General features: G+C 38.1%; 1 protein-coding gene across 4 annotated transcripts in view; it reads left to right on the top strand.

Annotated features, from left to right (window-relative positions):
• The window catches only part of LOC121314298 (SWI/SNF-related matrix-associated actin-dependent regulator of chromatin subfamily D member 3), a 74871-nt gene extending 59725 nt beyond the window's left edge, over window positions 1–15146 (top strand). For all 4 annotated transcript variants that reach the window (XM_041247402.1, XM_041247401.1, XM_041247399.1 and 1 more), the window contains 8 exons: window positions 67–162; window positions 7999–8100; window positions 8976–9137; window positions 9523–9620; window positions 10193–10328; window positions 11002–11124; window positions 11298–11399; window positions 14521–15146. In XM_041247402.1, the coding sequence (XP_041103336.1) occupies window positions 67–162; window positions 7999–8100; window positions 8976–9137; window positions 9523–9620; window positions 10193–10328; window positions 11002–11124; window positions 11298–11399; window positions 14521–14574 (873 nt within the window). In that variant the 3' untranslated portion in view covers window positions 14575–15146. The remainder of the gene's footprint in view (window positions 1–66; window positions 163–7998; window positions 8101–8975; window positions 9138–9522; window positions 9621–10192; window positions 10329–11001; window positions 11125–11297; window positions 11400–14520) is intronic.
• Window positions 15147–26995: the final 11849 nt, after the last annotated feature.

Here is a 26995-nt window from a genome sequence, read left to right as displayed (position 1 = left end):
CCAGCTGCCATCATACAGTGTGGTACGCTCTGTTAACGTGCTTTGTTTGTGCCTGTGTCCCTGCAGCCTAGCAAACTGAAGAGGAAGTTCTCCTCGTTCTTCAAGAGCCTGGTGATTGAACTAGACAAGGACTTATACGGTCCTGACAACCACCTGGTGGAGGTGAGACGAGAACTGGGTCTCTGTCTGTCTGTCTGTCTGTCTTCCTCTTAACAGGTACATCCACTACCCTGTGGAACAAACATGGTTTCATTTAGTTCTGCATCAAAAATAGTTTTTTTGAAGACTACGTTAAAGATTAAAATATTTTATTATTGTAAGTGTGGAGAAAGGGAATGGGTAGTTATTGTGTATTTTACACTGGATTTGAGTCTATTTTAATAATCTAAAAATATACATATCTTAATACCACCACCCAGACACTGTTAGCTCTCTGCTGCTGGCCTCTCTCCACGGTATCTGTTTTGTATTCAGTGATGTTAATGCGAGTGGCTGTACTTACTATTGCATTCTCGACCATTAAAATAGACCTTGCTGTGTTAAGATCTTAGCAATCCTCATCACTTGCATTTATATTTAGTTCACGAGCAATTTATGTCATACAAGTTAACATCCAATGGTACACAGATAACTAGCACATAGCGCCAAAAAGTATTCGGCCAGTTATAATAAGTTTCAGTATCCACTTTTGTGTGTTACAGTAAGAGTCCATAGCTTAAGATCTTTAAATCATCTGTGTACATTCTGGGAGCAAAACACAGTTAAGCAGCGTGATCGTTTCTACTAAAGCACTGTATTTATCAGAACGTCATCCCTGGGTTTTAAATATACCGGCTGAATTACTGAAATCTGTATATTGGTATTTATTTATTTTTAAATCACCCACTGCACCGCAGCTTTAGAAATATTTAAAAAGACTGTTGCTTTATTTTTTTATGCTAGTAGGCAAAATAATCGCTTGTGTATTGGATGCAGATACTCACAAGCATAGCTTGTAGCTTGGCACAATATCGGTGTGTTCGATTTAAAAAAGATCCTGAAAGCAGAATTATAATCGGCAAAATAGGTCAATACACATTTTCACACTGGTGTATCCCCTATGTCTTTTATATTATATGGTGCAAGTTTACAAATGAATGAATGAAGCATGTTAAGACGATAATATGCTGTATCTTTAACCCTAATTATAATATGCTCTCGCACCGTTAACAACACTCTTGAGTGCTTATGAGTTTGGTGGCCTTTTTCAACACACTTTTCGAAACCAATGCTCATAATACCTAAGCTTAAGGCAGAAGGCAAAAAATGAATATTCTATCCTTGCACAGCACAGCTCAGCATCAACTAAGAAAACGCAAAGAAAAATATAAAGCCCTCTTACAATCCTATTTAAAACTAGAAGGGTGTTTTGCCTATTGTGGGAAATCCCACTTAGGAGTGGTCGTAAATGACTCTGCTGATAGATCTATTAATAGCTAGTGGACATGTGCTTTTGGTGTAACACTGTTATTACAATGTGAAATTCTATGTGTTTTGTTCCCCCAACAATACAAATTCATAAACAAATCAATCCAACCAGCCAATCACAAGTAATGGAGGTGCATTTTTTATATAAATAAATAAACATACTATCAAACAAATATCAGTACAAGAAAATATATCGGCCACTTTATCATTCTCAATTTCTCTCCTTTGTTCCCATGTGTATACACAGTGCATCTGTCTGCTGTATGTCTGCGTCTGTAGATATACAGTATGTCCTGCTTCTTTTTTAGTTACACACTTTCAAACTGGAACTCCCTACCCAGAAACACTCAGGATGCTAAAACTAGTCACGTTCACGCTGGTTATTTCTGAAACATACTGCAGATCAGTTGGTTGTTTTAAAAAGTGCTTTCCCAGTGAAACTGTAATTATCTTGCAGCTTCTGCTTAGTTAAGACACTGTTTAAAACAGGACTCTGCATATTCACGGTATGTGTCATTCACTGATATTGAAACAAAGAATAGCTGGGGTTTATAATGGCTGGTAAGAATGGGTGGCCGATGAGGTCAGGTGGCTGCTGTATGTGCTGCCTGTGAAACCTGCTCAGGAAGTCAGCACTGTTGTTGTTGTAAGAAAGGGATCTCTGTGACTCCCAGTGGGTACATTTTATCTGAATCTTGAGCTGAAACAAGGCAGTAAATAGCCCTTATAAAAGTTTACCACACTATTTTCCAATGTTTTTCCCATGGCTATACTGTGCATTTACCATAGTTTGCTATGTTTATTAATATGCTTTACCATACCTCACTGTTCTTTACAATGCTTGCCTATGCTTTACCCTACTTTCAATGCTTTATTACACTTTGCTATGCTTTTGCTGTGGTACACATTTATAAGGGATTAGCTGGATTACCAATCCGCAGAAATATACTGATCATCGTTTCCACTGGTAACAGCCTCTGTGCGCATCGTAGTGTGGCACTGAGGTGTTCTTTCCCAGTGGTACGGAATCATCCCTGCACAGCCCCCTTCCATTTGCTTCTGGTATCGCATATATGGTACCTGCACGAAGCTATCCGCATCTTCAGTCACCACTGACATTTCATTATATGCATGTGCAGGTGAAGCACAGTTAGTTTAAAAAAGAAACGATTCTGTCAGGTAGCTCCATTACATTGTATGTCACAAAAAAAAAAAAAAAAATGCTGACAATTATTTTTTGATTTACTGTACTTAAAAGGAAAGCAGGGGTCAGTTGTTTTAGTTCATAATTCATAAGTGCAGCCTGTTCTTACAAATACTTTTTTGGTCTTGCTTGCTTCTCTTAAAGAGTAAGTAGCGGTGTTCCAAAAAATATAGCATTATATGTCGCCATGTGTCACAGCAGCTGTTTAATAACATACCTGTAATTGTTCTTTTCAGTGTTAACACCCTGACAACTTTTTTACACTTATAACTTTAAACTCTGTTTCAATGCTATTTTCAAAATGGCTGCTCTAGTGCACTGGGGTTTGAGATTTGTCCTTTAAATCACTACAGGAAGAGCTTTGAATCGTTATTGCTGTGTTACCCGTTTGACAATGTGGGCAATAATCCTTACACTATCACTGCGCTAGAGCAGCCATTTTGAAAAGAGCTTTTGAAATGTACTTTAATGGTGCAAGTGTAAAAAATTGTCAGGATATTAACAATGAAAAGAAGAATTACAGGTATGTTATTTAAACAGTTGTAGCAACACATGATGATGTGTAATGCTATATTTTTCAAATCCTTGTTTTTACTCTTTATTATCTTCAAAACAGGTATTTGTCAAATGTGAATTTTGATTTGGGAAGTAGCTTTTTGTCTTCTCAAGAACAAGTTAGGATCAGTGTTGTAGGTCATAGGTACCTAAAATAAAATGTATATTTGACTGGGCATTTTCAGTATATACAAAGCAGGTTACGGCTAAGAATTAGCTAAAAAGATTGCTGTAATACTGCTTTTAAGGATCCACTTTTTACAAACGTATTGGAGTTTAATATCACATTAGAGCCTATTGCTGAACCCTAATACTCATGACTAAAAGAGTAGATGGAATATCTAAGGGGTAGTGTTGTGTGATTTATATTACCCCTTTACTTACATACGTTAAGTTTTTGGTGTTTTTATATCCAGTGTGGAAATTTAAAATTCTGTACTTAACTGCCTTCAGCTTCTGGTCAGACACAGGACTGTACAGTAGCTGTGGGGAACTTTGAACTCTGCGGCTTCAGACTATGAATTAGTAGACAGCATTACCCTGCTATCATTGACTCCTTCAACTGCCAAACAAAGTTAGCAAGTTAGTATTAAAAAAGGGTAAAGTTATTCATTCAAAAATGACAAATACTTGAAGGAAGAGGAAATTGTTCAAGTTTACCAGTTGGCTGTTTGGTTTGTGTCGAGAGGGTATACTTTGTGTCAAGCTCTGCTCGACCGCATTTGAGCATGTAGCGAAGAACCCATCAAAGGACAAGCTTTTTGCAAGCTATGATGGAATTGTTCAAATAGCTATGATTGAATAGTTTATCTGTTGTCATTAATTAGATATTAAACTCAATAATAAATGACTATTTCTTTTTTTTTCCTTTATCGTTTGACCTCCCCTTACCTTTTTAAGATCTTTACAATCATTCTGCGTGGTTCTTATTGCAACGACTCCAATATTGTGTTTGTTTATTCTTTGTCTGTACTTTGACCTCCAATCTAGTTGAATGCAATAGACATATGTATTGTAGGTTTGACCAGACAAACTGTCTTTATGTTAGTAAGCACCGTATGCACAGCAGTGTATTAACAGTAAAACAAAAGCACTTGATCCAAAGTGGCAGACCACTTGTCCCCTTTGTCTGTGCCACTGCAGCTAAAGCAATATAAGGAAAACCTGTATAGAAACTTATGTTTTAACTACCAGACTAGATTGACCCTAATCACACTTTCCCTTTCTCCCACTCTTGATTGCGTTGACGGTTTATACCGGACTGTTGCTGATTTCCTGCTGGTCATGTTGGATGTTCTTTGTAACAGTATGGCAAGGTTTGTTTTAAATTGTGATTTCCATAACCATCATTGTCAATCCTTGATTGGTTCAATTTCTCGGCCAGAGACCCGCCCACAACAGCAAGAATGTGAACTGAAAGATTTTTACATATATTTTTTAGTTGGAAGTTTTTTTTTTTTCTCATTTTTCTGGAGTTCGTAAGTTCTGTCCCAACTATATTAGTGGAGTAAAAAATAAAAAAAAATTAAATGTAAACTAACTAGTCTGCCTTCTGGAAAGTAAAACACGCAAAAGGTTAAATTAAGGAAGACTATTGTACTAAACAGACACATGACACTGCCAGTGATCCTGCTACTCATGCGAGATACAGGCAAGATATTGGATTTTAAAACCCTGGTTAGCACTTCTTTAAAAAGAAAAGGACAGCAGGAGCAGTGACTAAAGCTAATGGATATGGATTTAAAGTAAGGAAACATTTGAATGCTAGACTGCATGCCGAGAAACTAGCAAATATATGTGGCACTAAGCCTATCAATAGCCCGATTTGACTACGCCACCCCTTAATTATACTAGGAGTAAGGGGAGATCGGAGTTACCAGATATCATATATTGTGATCCCCTCTTGAGTCCCTTCCAATTAAATGAAAGAATAAAATAGGAAACGTACATATGGTTTACACCCTGCCTCACGTAGGCAATAATATTTATTAAAAAGATAGAAATTGTTAAACAAATGAATGCTTGATTTGTAGTGCATGTATCTTCTTTGGTAACTAATGGCAGTTATATGCTACAGTAGATCCAGCCTAACAGAAAGCATTGGTAAGGCACAGGAGTTTGGTAAAGCACAGGAACATCAGGGCATCCTCTCAGATGCTACTGAGCCTGGAGAGAAAAGTACTCAAAAACTAGGACAAAGAAAATATAAAATAAGTGTTTCAAATAAATACAGGAAATACAACTAAATAATAAAACAATACAAGTGCCAACAAATCTGAATTGTGCTCAAAAACAAAATCGTGAATAACTAACACTACACAGTCACCAGGGGGCAGTGTGATCCGAGGGAGGCTGAATATAGACTTCCAAGCCTTCATTCAGATTTTCTTTAGAAACATAATATTGTAACATTAGATAGCTAAAGCTTTTGTTTTGTATCGCAAAGGGTTGCACTCAGATTTGTTAGCATACAATATATTAAACACAAGTAGTGTAGTATAGTCAAATCGTGCAGTTTCTTTTCTTTTCAGAAGCAAGGTAGGCTACAGGAACTAAACACATTCAAAGCAAAGCAACAAGGGGCAAATACAGAAATCAAAAGCACAACAAAAACAAGCAATAACCAAAGTAAAATAGAAACAAAACAGTGGCCAACACGTCTTCTCTGGTGAACCAAAACGAACAGTCTCCTTCCCGACTCGTTCACCCTACTAAATACCAAATAAAACAAAAGAAAGGATAAAAGCATTTATAAACAAGGCAGACAGGCACGCAAATAAACAAGGCGGGAGAAAGATATCTATCTTACTGTTCACAATAGCAGCAGGGAAACCAGAAGCAAACCACAGCAGTCTTTATTCACTAAATGAAACTGTCGTGTATTATATAGAGGAGCGCAAATTGATAGGAACGCCCGGCAATAACTGGATTATTAGTAGTGATTACTAAAATGGTCTCATCTGCTACATATATTTATTAAAAAGGGGAAGAAGAATCATCATCATCATCATCATCATCATCATCATCATCATCATCATCTAATCACTTATTAGTAAATCACGGATTTCCTTTAACCTGATTAAAACACATCACCCGGCATACACAAGTATACTGTTGAATCTTGAATTGGGCATGGCCATAATGTAGATAGAAAAGAGACAATGGGAAAGACCACCCACACCTCCTGCAATAGAACAGCTGTAACCCTTGATTTCTGGGGTAAATTAAGGAACAAAACAACCAACGTTGGATTCACTGGGGCATGTTTTTGAAGTGCCAAATCAAGTCTTTAAATAATTCCTGTACTTGTAAAAGAAATACAAATCCCTGTTGATGTAATAAAAATGAGAAGGAAACAACTTGAGACTGCTAAGGAGATCTTGAATTATTGTTTTAAAAGGCATCACAAAACTATGTACATCAAAGATTTAAGCACCACAATCGACCCCTTGATTATCAAGTAATACAAGCTGAAAAAAGGGACGGAGGGGGGGGTTGCAATTCTACTCAGATTTTGGAAATCCTCTGGTTTGGTTCATTTTTACCCATCGCTTCAAACATGATTGAGAGAAAGTGAATGTTAGGCAGTCCCATTGGATTGCAGGGACTCTACTTTATCTAACTTTCTTTCGGCTGCCAACTAACTCTGGCCACAGAACTTTTGCCTTTCAAGCCCCTCATGCACTTTCAATGAACTCTGCTGTTTGAGAGCCCCTACCATTGCCAAACCTGTTTAAAAAGATGTGCCCTTCATTAAAGCGTATTAAGGACCTCATTTTGTTTTGAATTATTTGTTCAGTGTTATATTTTTTTTCCATTAGTGTCTTTCTATTTAGTTTATAGATGAGTGTGATTGTCTGTGATAATTAGATTTGAATAAACATACAGCACTATAGTTATATCTGTTAACTAGTTACTGTAATTAGTTTCATAGAAAGGATTTTCTACTGTATATATTCTGAATATCTGATTAGATATCTGGTTGTATTCACAAAGTTTTGACTTATTATTTAATACACATTTTTTTAAGTCAGTTTTAATGGATATAAGAATCTTTAAAATTCACAAAATATATTTTAAATTACTGTTGGTTTTGTTCGAATAAAGTTTCAAAGATGTTTTACTGTGGTTTTGAGAAGTTTTTATTAAAATTACTTAAATGCTGTTGCAAGTTATAGTGCCATTGACATATGTAAGATCAGCATTTGTATTCTGTAAGAAACTTGATCCTTATAATACCTGTTCACTTGGTGGTGGTGTCTCTTACTTCTGTAAAGACACTGATCTAGCCAAGAAAAATTACAAAATCAGGGAAAACAAAATGTGCAAAATGAATGTCATGCCCACTTCTAAAGTACTATCATAAATGTCATGCATATCCAAAAGTAACCATTAGTAAAAGGGTCTTTAGTAAGAGGTCACTTGCTCTTACCAGCTGTACAAACGCCATGAATGAGCTGCTATCTTTCGTAAGCAGACACAAATGTTCAGAACCATTACTTTTCATGATAGGATTTCAAGCACAGTGCTCAACAAGAATGCTTCTGAGAATGGCAACACTGGGCAGTACAAACATAGCTTATAGTGACCTCATTCAGATGTTATGGTAATTAAAAACCCACGTAATTTATTTTTTCATGAACCCATGGGTAAAATACATGCGGTCCCACAGCGAACCTAGATTGAGCCCCTGGCTGAGCCACAGCTCCACCCACAGGCCGGCAGGGGAATAGCAGGGTATAAGTTCTAGTGTTTCTGTTTTGTTCCTGCAGTGGCACAGAACCCCAACCACCCAGGAGACTGATGGCTTCCAGGTGAAGCGGCCTGGTGATGTCAGCGTGCGCTGCACTCTGCTGCTGATGCTGGACTACCAGGTGAGGGGAGCTGCTGAGGCAGAGAAACGCCAATACCTTGGAAAACATTCGAAAAGCTTTTGTTGCAGGTTATTTTGATGTACTGAAGCAGGATTCTCAATAGATGTCAAAAGGATTTTTTTTTTTTTTACTTTCTTTAAGCAGTCTAACAAAAAAAAAATAAGTTCTGCAAATCATAGTTTAACGTTCATAGTGTTCTATGAGTTCCATAGTGATAAATTCTTACAATCATGTTTGTTCTAAATATTTGCAAATTATTTATTAAGAGATTAATTTAGGAAAAAGTTGAGTTGAGAAAAAAAGGATAGATATAGGCAAAAGAACACAAAAGACAACGTCTAATCTACACATGCGCTAGTCAAAGCAACAGTTTTTATATTGTTAATAAAGTACAGCAAGTGAATTCAAGGGATCCAGGAAGATAGGAAACAGTACATCTAGGTCCAATACATTGTATTGTTATAACGTATATGGATGTGATACTGGCTCTTTAATGAATGAATATTTGCTGTTGCATTGTTTTATGGATGCACAAAAAGGCAACTATAATACAAATAAAACAATTGCAAAAATAATCCATTTAGAATCAAATTGTATTTTGTTAAATGCAACTTCTTACAAAATGATTCTTTTGATTTGAAAATTAAATCACAATAGTTCTACCTGTATGCATACTGTATTGATTTAGACGTGTCATCTCTTAGCTTGGTTGTAACCAAGTTCTGAAAAATAGGGAGTGATTCTTCTTAGTATACTTAAACTAAGCTCTGCAAGTGTTCATGTCCAAGTATCTCTTTAAAAAAAGTGGTAATGAAATGAACCCTGGCATCACTGGGATCGGTCCTAACTCCTTTGTCCCTGTGTATCATTGCCAGCCCCCCCAGTTCAAGCTTGACCCAAGGCTGGCCCGGTTACTGGGGATCCACACCCAGACACGCTCCGCCATCATCCAGGCACTGTGGCAGTACGTCAAGACCAACAAGCTGCAGGACTCTCACGAAAAGGAGTACATCAACTGTGACAAGTACTTCCAGCAGGTATAGCCCCTTGCCGCCTTAACACCACCACTGCAGTTACTATCTTGTATATAGAGGCTGTCTGTCTGTTGTACACCACACTTTCTTTTTTTACATATACCTGGAGAACCACATATTCTAATGAAATTCTTGTTCGTCAAGGACTATGCTGACCTACTTGTTTATTTATTTATTTGTCCATATGTTTGTCAACCAGTAAAATCATGAGAACTGCTGAAGAAGCTCCAGCAGAATTATCAGGTGGTCACTTCCTTACCAGAGTTGGAAGAATGAAACACAGAGTAGCTGCTGCTCTAATAGAAACAAACAGAGAACTGAGGTGAGAAGTTTGAACCGTGTTGTCTTTGACGTGTATGCTTGTGTTTCCTGTTTCTGCCCCGTATAGATCTTCGATTGCCCAAGGCTGAAGTTCTCTGAGATCCCCCAGCGGCTCACTAACCTGCTGCTACCCCCTGACCCCATCGTCATCAACCATGTCATCAGGTAAGATAGAGTGGAGGGGGGCGGGGGAAAGATTTTCTTTCCAGGGAGACAAGCTGATCAGTTTAGCTTCATTATATATTGTACTAATAAATGACTACCAATTTAATGGTGTTTCTGAAAAAGGATCAGCGTCGCTGCTAGCGAGTTGTTCTGTTCCTTTCTGTTCCAGTAGACAACCGATTTCTCCATAAAAAGATGCTGTGGAAGGGGCTGGGGGATGGAAGTTAAGTGTCATGTTAGTAAACTGGACATAATAAAATTACTTGAATCCAGACCCCTTCCTTTTGTGGGTAAGTACAGTGGTATGCCTTTATTTTAAAAAGCCAACAAGCGAAAAGGAGGCTGATTAAAAAAACAAAATGTGAGACAGAAAGAACTAGTAGGGAGAAAGTTGCCATTTATGGGAGTGAAAAAACGATCAATTTATAATCCAGCCCCAGTCTATGGCCTCACACATTTGCTGCGTCCTCAAGGTAAATATTCAGTAACAACATACCCGGCCCTGGAAGAAGCTTCTTTTCCTCAAATGTAGCAAATTATAAGAAAATAATAATTTGTTACAAACCTGGCAGCGTGGACCCAAACGACCAGAAAAAGACGGCTTGCTATGACATCGATGTGGAGGTGGAGGACCCTCTGAAAGGCCAGATGAGCAGCTTCTTGCTCTCCACAGCCAATCAGCAGGAGATTGCATCACTGGACAACAAGGTAACCAACTGGGGAACCTTCACTCCTGAAGTGGCCCCACTAATAATAATGTATTGCCACCAGATTCTGTTTTTCATATAGAGTAAGACCTATAATCCAGACCAGAGAATCTTCAGTCATGAAATCCATGTAAAATATGTTGAAAGAGGGTAATCAAGATAATAGTGATAATAGATTTTGAAGAGTTGATATTGTTTATTAGATTCATTGTGATATACTGTACAAAGACTACCTTTCAAAACCTCAAAGGTCTCTTCTTCAGGTGTAAGTGAACATATAATACTGCAATATCATACTTTATTGGCTAGATGGTATCAGGTTGATACAGAATTAAAGAAAAATGAGTAGCTGTGAAACTCATAGGTAAAGCACCCCAGACTTATCAGTGTATAAAAAACGCAATACTGACGTGATTGCAATAGAACCACTCAGAATCATAGCAAACCCCATGTAAGATAAGAGGACAGTAAAAACAAATCTAAAATTATGCTACTTACTACATTGCTTGTGCCTATATTTTTAACATAGCATTTGAGTAATCATAATAAGAAACCCCGGAATGATTGCTTGCAAACATCCAAAAAAGATAAGGGGCAGTAAAAAAAAATAAACACAATATCATTTGAAACTACTTGCTCTTTAAAATTACCCTCCCCTGTTGCATGTCTCTCAGATTCACGAAACAATCGAGTCCATCAACCAGCTGAAGATTCAAAGAGACTTTATGCTGAGTTTCTCCAAGGACCCCAAGGGGTACATCCAAGACTGGCTCAAATCCCAGAGCCGGGACCTCAAGGTGAGCATGTGTATATAGTCAAACCAGGAGCCGTTATTACATGAGGCAAGGGGAATAAACTGCAGCGTACACATTGCGTTATCCTGTACATTCGCATGTATAGAAAGAGAGACTGTCAGTGTCACAGGGTTAACTGTGTGTTGACCTGTCTGCTGTTCTCTGATTGACGACAGGTGATGACAGATGTGGTGGGGAACCCAGAAGAGGAGAGGAGGGCAGAGTTCTACCAGCAGCCCTGGTCCCAGGAGGCAGTCAACCGATACTTCTACTGCAAGGTGACCCTTCTCCACTGCACCCTCCCCTTGCACACCACATACGGTCACAGACAGAAATATTGACACCCTATGCTTGTAATACCATAATTCAAGGTAACAGATTAAGGACAAGACTTTCTTAAAATGTAACCCTTTTTAATAGAACAAAAAATCAAAATACACAATTTCTAGTATCAAAAAATAAACCAATGTATTTCATTTAAAGTATTCATTCATGACTAAAGTATTGGCACCCCTGCTTTAGTATATTGTATGTCCTCTTTGCTTTTATTATGGCTTTCAGACGTTTATGATCATTTGTAACCAGTATGTTACATCTTGTTGGTGAAACCTGGGTCCATTCTGTCTTGCATATTTCTTTCAGTTCTGACATATTGAATACACAATGGGTGGTTACAGCTTTTTTCAGATCAGTCCAAAGTATTTTTGTTGGATTGAGATCTGGTGATTGCTAAGGCCATTCCAAAACTTTTATCTTTGTTTTCTTCAATAATTCCAAAATGAACATATTCTTATGCTGTAGGACGTTGTTGTGTTGGAAGATAAACTGCCTGCCGATCAGCCTATAAGCAGATGGGATCATTGTACTATGTGGAATGTTTTGATACATACAGTAGCTGCATTCATTCAACATTCAATCACATTAATGTCTCCAGTCCCTGAACTGCTAAAACACCACAATATCATAATCGAACAACCTCCATGTTTAACAGTAGGTACACCATTTTCTTAATTGAAGGCTTTCCTTTTTTTCTCAAACATACTGTGGTCCAATTTTTGGGAAAAGTACAATTTTAGTCTCATTGGATCAGGGAATTTTGTTGAAGAATGCTTCAGATTCCTGTTAATTTCTTGGCAAACTGTATACGTTTTTTTAATGAATTTTCTTTAAAAGTGGTTTGCATTGAGGTCTTTGGTTGTTAATCATAGATTTATTTTTTAGCTGCTTGGATAATTCTCCTGTCTGCTGTACCTGTAATTTTCTTTGGGTGTCCACTTCCTTCAACCGTTTCTGTTGAATTTGTTCGGTGGCACTTATTGATTATTGCTCTGATTGTGCATTTTGGTATTCCATATTTCTTTGATACTTTTCTGTAGCCATTTCCTTTTGCTGTAGTTTGCTACAAGTGCTTTTCTCAAACGGGAATCAACTCCATTGTCTTGACCATCATCTGCTGTATTGCCAAAATGTTCTTCTTCAACAGATATTGGAAATAATTGCCTCTTTATCTGGCTATTGACTTTATACAGCTTAAAGAGTAAGTAGCAGGGTTCCAAATAATATAGCGTTACAAGTTCCCAGGTGTTGCTGCAACTGTTTAAATAATGTACCTGTATGTTTTATTCTGTTGCAAAGCTCTTTTCAAAATGGCTGCTCTAGTGCACTAATAGTTTAAGGATTATTGCCCACATTGTGAAACAGGTAACACAACAGTAACCATCCATGATGTGCTACGGAACAGAAAAGCCACAGCACTTCTTTTTTTGTTTTTTTTTTTTTTTTTTTTTTTTTTTTTTTTTTTTTTATGAATCGCTCTTCCTGCAGTGAGTTAAAGTAGTGTTTTTCAACCCTGGTCCTGGGGACCCCCTGTGTCTGCTGGTTTTCATTCCACCTGAACTCTCCATTACTTAACTAGACCCTTAATTGAAATGATAATTTGCTTAATTAGACCTTTTTAATGGTGTTCAACTCTAAAACAGTTGCAGAGTTCAAGTTGTTTACAAATTGTTACAACCAGGGCTGAAAACCACTGATTTAGAGGATAGGTCTCAAACTCCAGTGCACTAGAGCAGCCATTTTAAAAAATAGCTTTGAAACAGACTTTAAAGTTATAAATGTAAAAAGTTGTCAGGATGTTAACAGTGAAAATAGAAATTGCTAGTAGGTTATTTAAACAGTTGTGCTTGGTGGCGTGCAACGCTATATTTTTCAGAACCCCGCTGCTTACTCTTTAATTACAGTGTAATGGTGGTTTTCAATCAATTACTATTTTTTTTTAATTAGTTCTATTACATTTTACAGACTTTTAATGTAAAGGTGCCAATACTTTTGTCTTGAAAATATTTGAAATTGCTGAAGTGTTTTTGCTTTTTTATAAAGATTGTTTGTTAAACTAACAGAAATTGTGTATTTTGGTCTTTGTCAGATAAATGATTGGCTTATGTTCACTAAATGCTTGTATTAAACATGTTTTCTTGAATTCTCTTACAGTAAGTGTAAGGTGCCAATGCTTTTGTCTGCAACTGTACTTCTACAGAAGGGTAAACCACCTCCCCTTCCCCTTTCAGCACCCATACTACTACACGTCGTGTATAGGGGGTCTCTTCTTGTGTATGAGATGTCGTCTCGTGCAGTTTGGATGAGAGGTTTGCGAAACGAAGCTGCACAAACTGTGCACAAATGAAGTATCTTTACAACAAGAGACACCCTACACATGACGTATTAACTTACTAGAAATCACACAAATAATGATTGTACTCAAGAATAGCTTTAAAATTAAAAGTATGTTTATTTTTCCCCGAACGTGAAATAGTCCAGAATCAACCATCACAGTCCCTGAGTAATGTGTGTAGATGTACAGGTGTTGTGTCGTGGGTGAGACTATTAAAAACTAAAATGTGTTTTTATTTGCAATTTCGTTAATTTTTTTTTTTTTTGCGAAGCTAGTGTTAAGTTCATAAACTTTGTAAGAAAGGTACCAAGTACTTTTTTGTTTTATTTTGAGTTTTGAACTTTGTAATTAGGTGTGATGTTCTATGCACGGGATGATATCTGTACACAGGATAAGATGTACTGGAATTTTGTATATACTCCACTGTGATTGGTTGATTTCTGATATGTGATCTATAATGTAAGTTACGAACGAGAGGCCAAATAACTCTGATTGATCCAAAACTCCTAGTAGTCTTCTCTCATGACAATCACGGTACATCCATATCACAGTCCCTCCTGCAACAATGCTTGTTTTCCCGCGTTAATCCGTTAATTTCAATTAGCACCACAGCATTGTTGCTAGAGGGACTCTGATCTCGGACATTAACCGTCTCATTGCCACAGTCTTAAAGAAAATGTAAAAATAGGTTTTATAGAATTTTTGTACTCCCCTCCATTCTCCTCCAGATTCAACAGCGCAGACAGGAGCTAGAACAAGCACTGGCCGTGCGCAACACCTAAACCCTTCCATGCGGAAACAGCAGAACTCCAGTGCTGCAGCAGCACACCTCCATCCCCCCCGCCCCGGCTTGCCATCGTCTTCTCACAGTGTTGTGACTTGCCTTGTTTGTTGTCACGGTAACGCTCTGTTCGGTGTCCTCGGAGCGGGCACTGCTGCTGTGGATATCACTGGGATCTTCTTCAGTGTCATTGCTCAACCACACAGTTAGAATGTACTTTCCTTTTTAAAAATAGACAAAAAGAATACATACTGTATGATACACTCACTAATTCTAACGCATGGAAACATGCGTGCAGGCTAAGAAAAGGACCCCTTAATACTGGCCCCATTCCCAACTCCTCTGGAATGCCTGCAATGACTTTTTAGTAAGTAATCCCACATCCCACAGATGCTGACTCAAAAGGTCCTATAGTTGACCAAGCCACTCCATTACCGCATGATGGAGCATGTGTTTAGTTTTTGCAGAAATCAGGCATCATGGATAGCTGTAGATCTCACCAAATTGTTGCAAGTCCATTTTATGCGCCTGTCAAGTGCAGCTAGAGCCAACTTGAGGGACCCGTGAAGCCTGCGTGGTGTGTGTGTGTGTGTGTGTGTGTGTGTGTGTGTGTGTGTGAATGTGTGTGTGTGTGTGTGTGTGTGTGTGTGTGTGTGTGTGTGTGTGTGTGTGTGTGTGTGTGTGTGTGTGTGTGTGTGTGTGTGTGTGTGTGTGTGCGCACACAAGATAGGTATCAGTTTGATCCACTTTGGATTTTTCCACAGTAGAGTTTGCACTGTTTCCTTGTCTTGTGATTCATGACTTAATTAAATTTTCTGCCCCATCTGACAATTTCAGACTCACCGGAGGTCGCTACACACCAGATGCAATGTGACAACATATTTTTTGGATGACAAGATATTTTGCAGCAACATGACCATGCACACACCTGAGCAACACAGACACGATGCCACAGATTGGTAGCCTATGTATATAAATTTTATTAAATACATTTTTTTATATGGGCTCAGTTTCACTCCAAAACAAATATAAAACTATTAAAATTTGCTATTGACTATTTCAGTATATATAGCAATAAATCATACATAGCATGCTTATCCAGTTCCTTTGAAATAGACTCTGATATATTATCTTTCATCACTGTATCTTAATAATTGCAATTACCTTTGTCATAAAGATCTAGGTATTTTTCCACAGCAAGTATTATTTATTACTCTGTCATTTTGGATACTGCTTCACCCTGGTGGACACCGAGCATTGAAACAGTTCTCTGATTGCTCCATTCCCCTGCTCCATTGCCACCCCCACGTCACCTGTCATGTCGCCTGTGGTGTGAAAGATACTTATCAAAAGTATAGGTAGGTTATATTCATTTTGTGACATCATTGCAGATATTCGCTTGTCACATCGCATCTGGTGTGTAGTGGCCTTTAGAATTGTAGGCCTTTAAAGTTTACTGAGGAATTCCAAGATACAATAGAAACAAAGTTATATACACAACCATATACAGGTAATGTGAATTCCAATAGTTTTGCAGAAATCCTTTTTCTGTAGCACTTCTTGGCCACAGGGTGGAGCTACCCATATGCTGGCTCATGAGCCTCCATTTTACAGGGAGGACTGTGAAGATGTGCTGGGGCCTTTTCAAAAAGCATTAACTTGTTGTTTATTAAAGACTGTATGGTTTATTCAACAGATCTTAATGGCAGTGGATCTTAATACCACCACTGACCCCAGTGTTATGAAAATCAAGCATCCAACAGGATGTTATTCTTATTAGTTTATTTCTGTCTGTAAAAGCATTTTAAAAATCATGAAGGTGCATTTTTTAGGGCAGGGTATTAAACTCCAGTCCTCGAGGGTCGCAGGGTCTTCTGGTTTTCATTCCAACTTAAGCTCTCAATTAACATAACTGATCTAATTATTTGTTCAATTTGAAATATGTAATATTTTGCAAGGTCTTTTACAGTTGATGGTTTTAAAAATGTACTTGATTCAAGATACACTAGCTATGAAACATTTTGAGGCCTGAAGATAAGTGTTAAATGTGTCCAGTTAATTAAATAATTGACCAATTAAGTAATTGAGAGCTCAGGTGGAATGAAAACCAGAAGACCCTGCGACCCTCGAGGACTGGAGTTTAATACCCTGCCCTAAAATATGCACCTTCACGATTTTTAAAATACTGGCCCTGTATTGTTGCCGAATTATTCTGGGTTTACCCTGCTTTATGGACAGGAAGAACCCTACAAACAGGAATTACATTTAGAAATACAAAAAGAAACTTAGCAAATTCAGTGACACATGTTTCCATGACAAGACTTTCTCAGTATCTTCAATGTTGAAATTAGTTTTGGTTCACATTCTCATATCACTTGGTGATGTAGTCACCCCCCCTCAAAACATTGAAGACATTGAGAGAGTCTTTCAGTTGAAATGTTTCTTTTACTATTTGTAAATGTACCACTATTGACTGTATAGTTATGGATGACAAAGGAAATAAACCCCTCATTTACTGAGGCATTGCATTCCTCTGACTTCCCTTTACCTTCCTTGTTATCTTGTTGATCCTTTTGGTTTCCAGACTTTATTTTCACTTTGACTGGTGAAGCCTGAATCTTTGTTACAGCTAACAGGACCCCAGGTATTCTGTGCTGTGTAAAGGAAAACTAGTTGGGTTTGCATGCCGTATATGGGCTTAATCTGATACATGAAAAATAGATGTGAAAAACAGATTAGCATGAAAGCAAAGGTTTTATTAATGGGAGGCAGGAAAATGCTTTAAAGCCCTGGTGGTTCGTACACATTTAACCAAGATGAAACACCTATGGGGGGCAGGTTTGGAAGGAGGTCCGATGGCTGAGTTGAGACTGGAATGCAGTGTCTCCTGGTTTTCAGGCTGTTGTTCAAGCCACAGGACTAACCACACTGCAACTCTCCAGGAGCCTCCGTCAGTGGCAGGGTGGGTCAGTCAGTGCATAGCAGCACTGCCACATAGAAAAATCCACTTCTCCATGATGTGCCCCTGATGGGATTTTATCATTTACATGAGAATTCTCCATCCACCTGGAGCCATCACTCATGGGACATGGCAGGCTGCTGGAGAGCTTACCTTTTATCAGTATTTGAGCAGGGACATTATTCAGTGTCAAAATTAAAGCAAAACCAAAAAAAAAAAAAGTTGTTTACTGTATTAAAGTGGTTGTTAAAGAAGGAAAGCTGGGAGTAATTCTAACATAAGAACGGATGAGTGTCAGTAGGGCTTTTTGATCTTATCTATAGAATATAGACTTCATGTTGTTACATACTGAATTGACGAGTCAGTGTAGCGAAACTGCTAATTGGAATTCTACTACATATAATTCTCTTATCTCTGAAACTGCTGCCCTTGGTATGTTACTATAGAAAAGTAGAAATGCATTAAACTTACCCCTCCATGTCTTGTTATCAACATGTTTTAAGTATTGCTAATCTTCAGAAGTACATACACTACACAAATCTTAGCTATAACTTTTTTTTACCAGTTTGCCTTGGGCACAGTGCTAAAGAACATAGCTTTTGACAAGGTCCTAGTGATTATTTTCAAAGAAGGGCATTTTGTGAACTGTCAATTGACAAAATTGAAATTCTTCAAGCCAGAAAAGGTACTGATGCTCATTCTGTAAAGCACAATCAAGCATGATTCAGCTGAACTGGCCTGTCCCATTTTGATTGATCTCGTCAGTGACTTGCTGCTTTTTCACTATTGTCCCAATAAAGCAAGCGCAGCCTTTACTCCCACTCCTAATTACTAACATTTTACCTAGATGGTGAAATAGGAAGGCAGTATTAACAATTCAGCGTTTATCTGAAGTTCAGCCTAAGCATATCTTGAGCAGTGCCTCCTTTTATTTGCAAGGGAAAAACAATAAGCACTTATAAAACTCATCCTGAAGTATTAAAAAAAAAAAAAAAAAAAAAAAAAAGTTTTTAAAAATATTAATTGGGACATGATGTCACAGGGCACGTCGCCTAGCACTAAAGCAGCCCAATGCTGGAACTAAATCTTTGCCTTTTTTTTTATTGAGGCTAGCCTTACCGCACTAATGTGTAAGAGGGAGGTGCCTAGATTGCTGCTGGTGCCTGATCTAACTGTAGTCTGTGACTTGTGCACGTGTGTTTACATTGCTTTCATAGAGAAGGTATCCATGTACAGTAGAATGTGAAATTGTGTTTGAAACTTAGAATGTCTATGAAACTAAACTTTTAAAGACACATCCAAAGCTGGTATGGTGAGATTGCACAACCTAAGCCTGCTGCATGTACATGTTTTTTCATTATGTTTTTTTTAACTTTTTTTTTTTTTTTTAAAAAGAGACTGGGAGAAATACGGCGGCCTCAGGCAACACAAGCAGCTCAGAGGAATAGGCCAGATTTACTTAGGGAAATTATAGTTTAACTGCCTTGTACTTAAAGGAGTAGATTGTGAAAGTTATTTACTTCAAATTGTCATTTGGGCAATTTGAAAAGATTTTTTAAAAATGCCAATTACAACTTTAAAGAAAATGCCTTTTGTTTATTTCTGGGTTGGTGACTTTTTGGGTATGTTTCTTACAATGTGGAGTAAGCAGCTTTGAGAATCTAGCCCATTGTGTGTATGTTAAAAATGTTTCAACACAACATTAAAAGGTGACCCCTTTCACACTTGTGATTTAAGGCGGACCAGAGTCGCCTTTTCTCATATGTGAACGCTCCAAAAAAGAAAAGGCAGCCTAGGGTCGGCCCAGATTTAGGCCGCCGTTTCGATGTGGCCCAGGGCCTGCAATCAGAGACCAGGGCATTTTTGTATCACATGACCAATGTGGTTGCATAGCTTAGTAGGCACTCCCATACACTGACACTCGTGAAAGGTAAATAGAAAGCTGAACGCTCTGCTAGCCAAGACGGCAGTGGATCAGTATTGAATGGTAGTTATTTCTACACCATAAAACTTTAATTATAAAAAATAAAAAATACAGCTGGTTAACGTTCAGGTTGTTTGTTTCATATAATATACGAGCTGCAGTGCATTCCGAATTATGCTTAACTTGTCACAATTATCTTTTCTTCCTGTTATTTAGTAAATAAGCGATAAATATAAAAACTGCAGGATTGTGGATCTCAATAATGCTGGCGACTTGGCTTATTCAGCCACCATTGTTTATTTTTCACGCAACGATATACAACATAGCTACAGAAGTGTGTGTCTTTACATTAAAATTATGATCATTTCTTTAGCTGCTTGCTATTACACACACAACAATACTGTTCTCCTAAAATATTAAGATCGCTGATGCACCATGTGAGGGTGAGACCCACACCGTAATGTATCAAAGTCCGTTATTGTGATTATTAGTGTTAATGTTATTCTGCTGGTGATAGAGCAGAGGCTTGTTATGTATCGTGCTTGTTTCTGAGCATAGTGTCTTTACTGGTAAAGTTTAGGGACTAGAGAATAATATTGACAATGATAATAACAATGAGTAAACAATAGAATAGTTTAACAATCGTGTTTGTAAACAAAGGCAGTATTCATGCAGGTTAAACAAATACGTATAAATGAGAAGAAACTTGTGTCATGTATTTAATACCATGTCTTTCCTTAGGAGGGAGCATTTGTACTAGTATTAGGTGGTCAGTTGTGAGCTTGTCTTGTGAATGTCAGTCAGTGATAGTCATTTGCAGTCTGTGAAGTGTCTGTTACGAAAATAAATATTTGTACCTGTCAACACTAGCAATTTGTTGTTACCTGCATTCTAAATACCTCCCGTGTTCTTGAGAGATTAATGTGATTGTGGGTGCACTGGAAAAAAAATATATATATATTAATAAGAAACATCTGCTACAAATCGAGGATTACTGTATATCCCAATAGCTCTTCCATTCTGAATGCAGGCTATCACTCCATAAAAACAAAAACAAAGCAGATTGCCACATTTTAGGCCTGCTTTTCAGTGACATGTGAACTTGCAAAGGCGCCTTCAACTGTAAATATGTACTGGGTTGCAGACCAAAAACTGAAGTGGCCCTGGGCCAGCACAGTAGTGTGAATGGGGTCTTAGACTTTACTTTTCTTATCCATCTTACTGCTTTGCAAACCACAAGATGGTAAACAATGCTTAGCAAACTGTTCTGCTGTGTATTAGGGCCTACACTACAGATGTGTTCAAGGCTCCCTGGACAGCAAGATGGGACTCACTACAAAGAAATGGGGGGGGGGGGTTAGTCTAGACAGGCACTGGCCTGTTTCTAATCACTTGATGTACTGAGGCTACTTCTGTTCAGTGCCTTGGGTCACTGATCAGCCTCAAGACGCCATGTTCCTCCCAACCAAGATCCAGTAAACACTTAAAGAAAGACATAATTAAGAGACTGTAATTGTAGCTAATAAAAAAGAAAGCTTGGGTGACAAGAGTTTCTGTAGTGCTAGATTCTACCAAAGCATGTAATCGCCTAGGAAGTTGTGCAACCTTTCTCCTCTCCGAGGGATGCAGTGAGGGCACGGAGCTTGGTGGTCCTGATGTCGAGTGCCGGATCTGCCATGTGCCAATGTCTCCAACCTTTCTTTACTATTTCGCGACTAAAGAAACAATTTACTTTTGAACAATGCAGCTAAGTTAACCACCTTGTGGATGTATCACCTTGTGGCTCTTGTATCTGAGGCACAAGGTGGTTCAGTCAGCAGGCCAGTGGCTAAAGTGGGATCTCAAACTGGAATCTCTTAGCTCCTGGTCCTCTTCTCTAACCTCTAGGCTACTCAGCTCTACAAATGTTCTGTGATGTTGAGGTTCACTATTACTAATAACAAAATAATAGAAAAAACTGTTAGTACTGCTACTACTACTACTAAACAGACTTCCTTTGAGGTTCAGAAGAGTTTCCTCTTCTATATCTTTACATAACCACCAGTCCATACTTTGATTAGTACATGTCCTGCTGGCTGTAAAAATAAATTTTTTCTAGACATATTGTAAAGAGGGACACATGTGACATTTATGGATATATATATATATATATATATATATATATATATATATATATATATATATATATATATATATATATAAACACAGTCTACACCCCCTTTCAGAATTTTTACCTTTTGTTGCCTTATAGGCTGGAATTAAAATGCACTAAAATATATTTTTTTTTTTCATTTATCTACACACCCTACACTACAACTTCCAAGCGAAAAAATATTCTGGAAATTTGTAGAAAATTAATTAAAAATAAAAGCAAAAATAGCTTGGTTGGTTAAGTGTCCACCCCCCTTGTAATAGCAATCCTAAATTAGCTCAGGTGTAGCCAATCACCTTCAAAATCACACACCAAGTTAAGTGGCCTCCACCTGTGTTAAATTGTAGTGATTCACATGATTTCAGGATACATTCAGCAGTTCCTGTAGGTTCCCTCTGCTGGGTAGTACATTTCAATGCAAAGACTCAACCATGAGCACCAAGGTGCTTTCAAAAGAACTCCGGGACAAAGTTGTTGAAATGCACCGATTAGGGGATGGGTATAAAAAAATATCAAAGGCTTTGAATATTCCTTGGAGCACGGTCAAGGTGGAAGGTGTATGGCACCACCAAGACCCTGCCTAGATCAGGCTGTCCCACCAAACTGGATGACCGAACAAGAAGGAGAATGCTCAGAGAGGCAACTTTGCAAGAGCTACAGGCTTTTATGGCCAAGACTGGTCAAAGTGTGCATGTGACAACAATATACCAAGCACTCCAAAAATCTGGCCTGTATGGTAGGGTGGCAAGAAGGAAGCCATCACTCAAGAAAGCCCACCTTGAATCCTATTTTAAGTATGCAAAAAAAAAAAAAAAACACTCAGGAGATTTTGTAGCCATGTGGCAAAAAGTTTTGTGGTCTGACGAAACTCAAATGGAACTTTTTGGCTAAATGCAAAGTGTTATGTTTGGCGCAAACCCAACACAGCGCATCACCCAAAGAACACCGTCCCTACACACTGTGAAGCTTGGTGGTGGCAGCACTGTGTTATGGGAATGTTTCTCATTGGCAGGAACTGGGGCACTTGTCAGGATAGAAGGGAAAATGAATGGAGCAAAGTACAGAGAAGTCCTTGAGGAAAACCTGCTGCCCTCTGCAAGAAAGGTGAAACTGGGACGGAAGTTCACCTTTCAGCATGACAATGACTCAAAGCACACAGCAAAAGCAACACTGGAGTGGCTAAGGAACATAAAGGTAAATGTCCTTAAGTGGCCCAGTCAGAGCCCTGACCTAAATCCAATCAAAAAATTGTGGCATGACTTAAAGATTGCTGTCCATCAGTGCTCCCCAAGGAACTTGACAGAGCTTGAACAGTTTTGTAACAAAGACTGGTCAAATATTGCCAAATCTAGGTGTGCAAAGTTGGTAGAGACCTATCCCAACAGACTCACAGCTGTAATTGCTGCTAAAGGTGTTTCCACCAAGTATTAACTCAGGGGTTGGAGGCTTATCCAATTATGATCTTTCAGTTTTGTATTTTTAATATATCATTTTTTTCTCAACAAAAACTTTTTTTCCCCTTAACATTGTGGAGTATGGTGTGTAGATATTGTTTAAAAATCTCAGTGGGATATAACACAATGCAAACACTGACCAAGCTACTACCTGGACAAACAGCAAGGAACAGGGAACACATGTGGACAATAAAGTGTTCACATGAAGCGTGTTCAGGACAGCTGTAGTAAACACCAAAAATCCTGCTCTGCAATTTCTTTCTGCTATTTAATATTAGACAATACAATGCTCTTGAGAGATTTCATGCCATAGTGAGCCATATCTTCAAAGTGTTACCTCCAGTCTTTAGAACTCCTCTTTTTTGAAAGGAGAAAAAATTATGTACAAAATAAGAACCAAACACCTGGAGAGAACTGAAGAGAATGTGGATTATATTACTTAGTTGTTTGGTTCTAGTTTTGTAAAATGAACAGACATTTGACCTCTTAGGAGTTCATTAAAGACTGGCGTAAACACTTAGGCAATATGACCCAGTGAGTCAATAGAGTACTCTGACTAGAGTGAGTGGCCTTAATAGCCTCAACATCTCACTTAGAGGGCCATTCATTATAATAGGTTGTGTCAGTATTGCATACAACGCCAGCGTTATTCATTTTAGATCGAGTCATAAGAAGTATATCAGATCTGATTCATTGCAGGACATAACAGTTACCAAATAGATTGTTTTTTGTGTGTGTGTGTGTGTGTGTATTTGCAAATTTCTTGCTATTAGGTTATCGGCCAGATTCATAAAGGTTTAGCTTTCCAGTAACTCCACTGGGAGGTCCTATGTATTTACAGACACACTAAAGAATGATTAATTGTATTATATATCCCAATGGTGTGTCCCTCCTGATTCGCTCTGTATATAGCAAGGTGTAAGTAAGGAGGTGTTTAGCCGAACAGGATTAAAACAGTTGTCTTTTAAATACCTTTGCAATACTCAGTTATTTCGATATTCTGCCAATATGGAAATGATGCTGTAAGTAACAGACACCACTACAGGCAGGTCATAGCAAATTCTTTCACATATGAAAAATATACAAGTGGAAGAAGGGGTGTCTTCATAGTGTGTCAAGTGGGTGTACTTATGAGTGCTCCTGCATGTGTGTTATTCTTCTGCTGTGTGGTATGATTTTTCATGCCACCCCTGCCCATACACTTATTGCATGGTATGATTTTTCATGCCACCCCTGCCCATACACTTATTGCGTGGTATGATTTGTCATGCCCTCCCTGCCCATACACTTACCCACCCCCAGCATGCAGACAGCGCATGTCTTAAAAGCAAGTAGGCATGTGAATCAGACAGTGAGTCTGGACAGAATGTTCCATGATATACCACAAACATTCGTTTCGTTCTCCACCACATAGCCAGAGGAGATAGAAGCCAACTTATTGCATAAGCTACAGTAAAAAGTGTAATAGAATTATTAAACAAAAAATTTAGAATGTTGACTGAAAAACATTTTGACCCTCCCCCACCAAAGAAATAAATAAACTTTTTCAACAGAGCTTGTCACACAAAACTCATGATGCTGTATGCCTTTTCAGTCCCAGTAAGATAAACAGTTTTGAAGGCAATTAAACTGCAAACTCATCTCATTGGAGACCAGTATTTTATTTAAGACTCTTCTGGGAAATGGGTGGCAAGACTTTCCACTGAGGCAATGGAGAAACAGGCAAAAAAAAAACACAATCATTGGTATTAATATATCTCCCTCAGAATGAGTTCCTTTATCCAGGATAAATGAGGCAACGGCTAGCTGCAATATAACCTCATACATACCTCACAATGCTCCTCAGTGGAATCGGTTACTGGTCCCTCATAAGCTGTGATGAATCCAAAGTGCGAAGTAGTCTAGAATTTACATAGCATGTTGACTGTTCAGGCCATAAAAAGTATACATTTTTACCAAGACTGTTATTTATGACTGTAAGATCAAACATACATTAGTTGGGAGTCAAGCCATGTTAGGGTAAAGGCTGACAAAAGTATTCTTTATAACATATTACAGTGACAAATAAAAGTCACTGGGGAGTAAAATAAACCTGGCAAATGGCCTATTAAAGAATCACTCTTCTGCACAGTACTGCTGCCCTCGCTTATGCATTGCTTTCCTTGGCGTGATATACTTTTGGCAAGATCATTTCTAAATTGCATTCTCAGAACAAATAAGAACGTGGTCACTTAGGCCAACAAATACATTTCAAGACGTGTTTGTTGAAATTGTCATCTTTGAACTAATCCCAACAGTCCAGGTTTTTGTTCAAATTAACCACCACAGCTGCTGCTGCACCCTCTCCTCCCTCAACTTCATGTTAATTGTAAGCTGGCAGTGTGGTCCTGTGGTTAAAGTCCAGGGCTTGTGACCAGAAGGTCACCGGTTCACCGTTGCCGACTGACTCACTGTGACCTTGAGCAAGTCACTTAACCTCCTTGTGCTCCATCCTGTGGATGAGACGTTAAATCAATGTCCTATTATAAGTGACTCTGCAGATAGCACACAGTTCACAGCTTACCTCTGTAAAGTGCTTTGTGATGGTGGTCCACTATGAAAGGTGCCATATAAAAATTAAGATATTATTATATTGCAGATTATTTAAAATCTATCATTAGACATTGAGTGCTGCTTTTTAAAACAAATATTGATTACATTATTTTTTCTTTAAAGTGGTACTCATGAGGACTAGGGGTTAAGAAATGTGTTTATACCGATACCGGGTCATTTCAGCTAGCATCTGTGCAGGGATATTTCAACATAAAGGTTTTGCCAAGATAATATGGGGGGGTGGTAAAGGTTTATATCCATTGTTTTGCAGAGACACAAACTGAAAAAAGTGATCAGATATTCAAATGTTTCATTTATTTTCAAAATTTAATACAAGAGTACTGACAGGCTGTTTTTGTTAACTTACACAATCTATGTACACGGATGTAGGCCAGCAGTTTGAAATGAGTCTCTAGACCTTATTGTGCAAAAAATAAAATACAACTTAAAATGTAGAGTATTCCAGGCTTGATCAATCATTTATATAATTTATTAAAAATAACAAAAAGGCAAATATTTCAAAATAGAGAGTCACAAGCAAGAGGCACCGGACTGGGCATATGGCACCTGAAAATGGCAGAGTAATAAGCAGCATGAACTGGAATGAAAAAAAAAAAAAAAAAAAGACAACAGACCAAACAAAGGAAGATGAAATCAGGGGGGAAAAAAAGCTGCAGGGAATTCCTTGTTTGCCAATATCAGTGGGCAATCAGGCAAAAATGTAAAATTGGGAGATTTTGCTAGCATTGAAATGATAATGAAGAGGACTTAATTGATCTAATATAGCTTACTAACAACTGTTAAAGGTTGTAGATATAGCTCAGCTGCTTGCATTCTTAATAAACATTGGGCACCCATGCCTAAACAGTGTTATGAAGACAATACACTATTTCATATTGTAAAATATTAGCCTTTTGATGGAAGCCCACTTTAACCAACAACTCAGCCAGATACAAGTAGGACAAGGAAAGTGGAGCCAGGATTCTTCCCAGGCCTTTTCAGCCAGGAGGGCCACCGGGTAAAGTGGCTGTCACTGCCCGGCTGAAAAAACCCGATCCGCCCATCTTGCAGATGCTACTGTGCCTTTAACAATAAGGATTGATTGCGCTTCTAGCAGACAGAACGCTTGTAAGCCAACATATAAATGCTTAAGTTCAGAAGTGCTAGATTATTACATTCTGGTTTCATGCAACATTTATGATGGTGACCAAACGTGTGAGAGTACAACTGTGTGAAAAAATGTTTAAAATTTAACAGTTGCATTAAAAAAATGTAGAACAGCGAAAAACTAAAATAGATGTGCATTAACAAAATGCCCTGAAAACTTAAAGAAATTTTTTT

This window comes from Polyodon spathula, chromosome 4, assembly GCF_017654505.1.
Source record: "Polyodon spathula isolate WHYD16114869_AA chromosome 4, ASM1765450v1, whole genome shotgun sequence".
Taxonomy (NCBI): domain Eukaryota; kingdom Metazoa; phylum Chordata; class Actinopteri; order Acipenseriformes; family Polyodontidae; genus Polyodon; species Polyodon spathula.
This window is presented reverse-complemented; position numbering and strand designations above follow the sequence as displayed.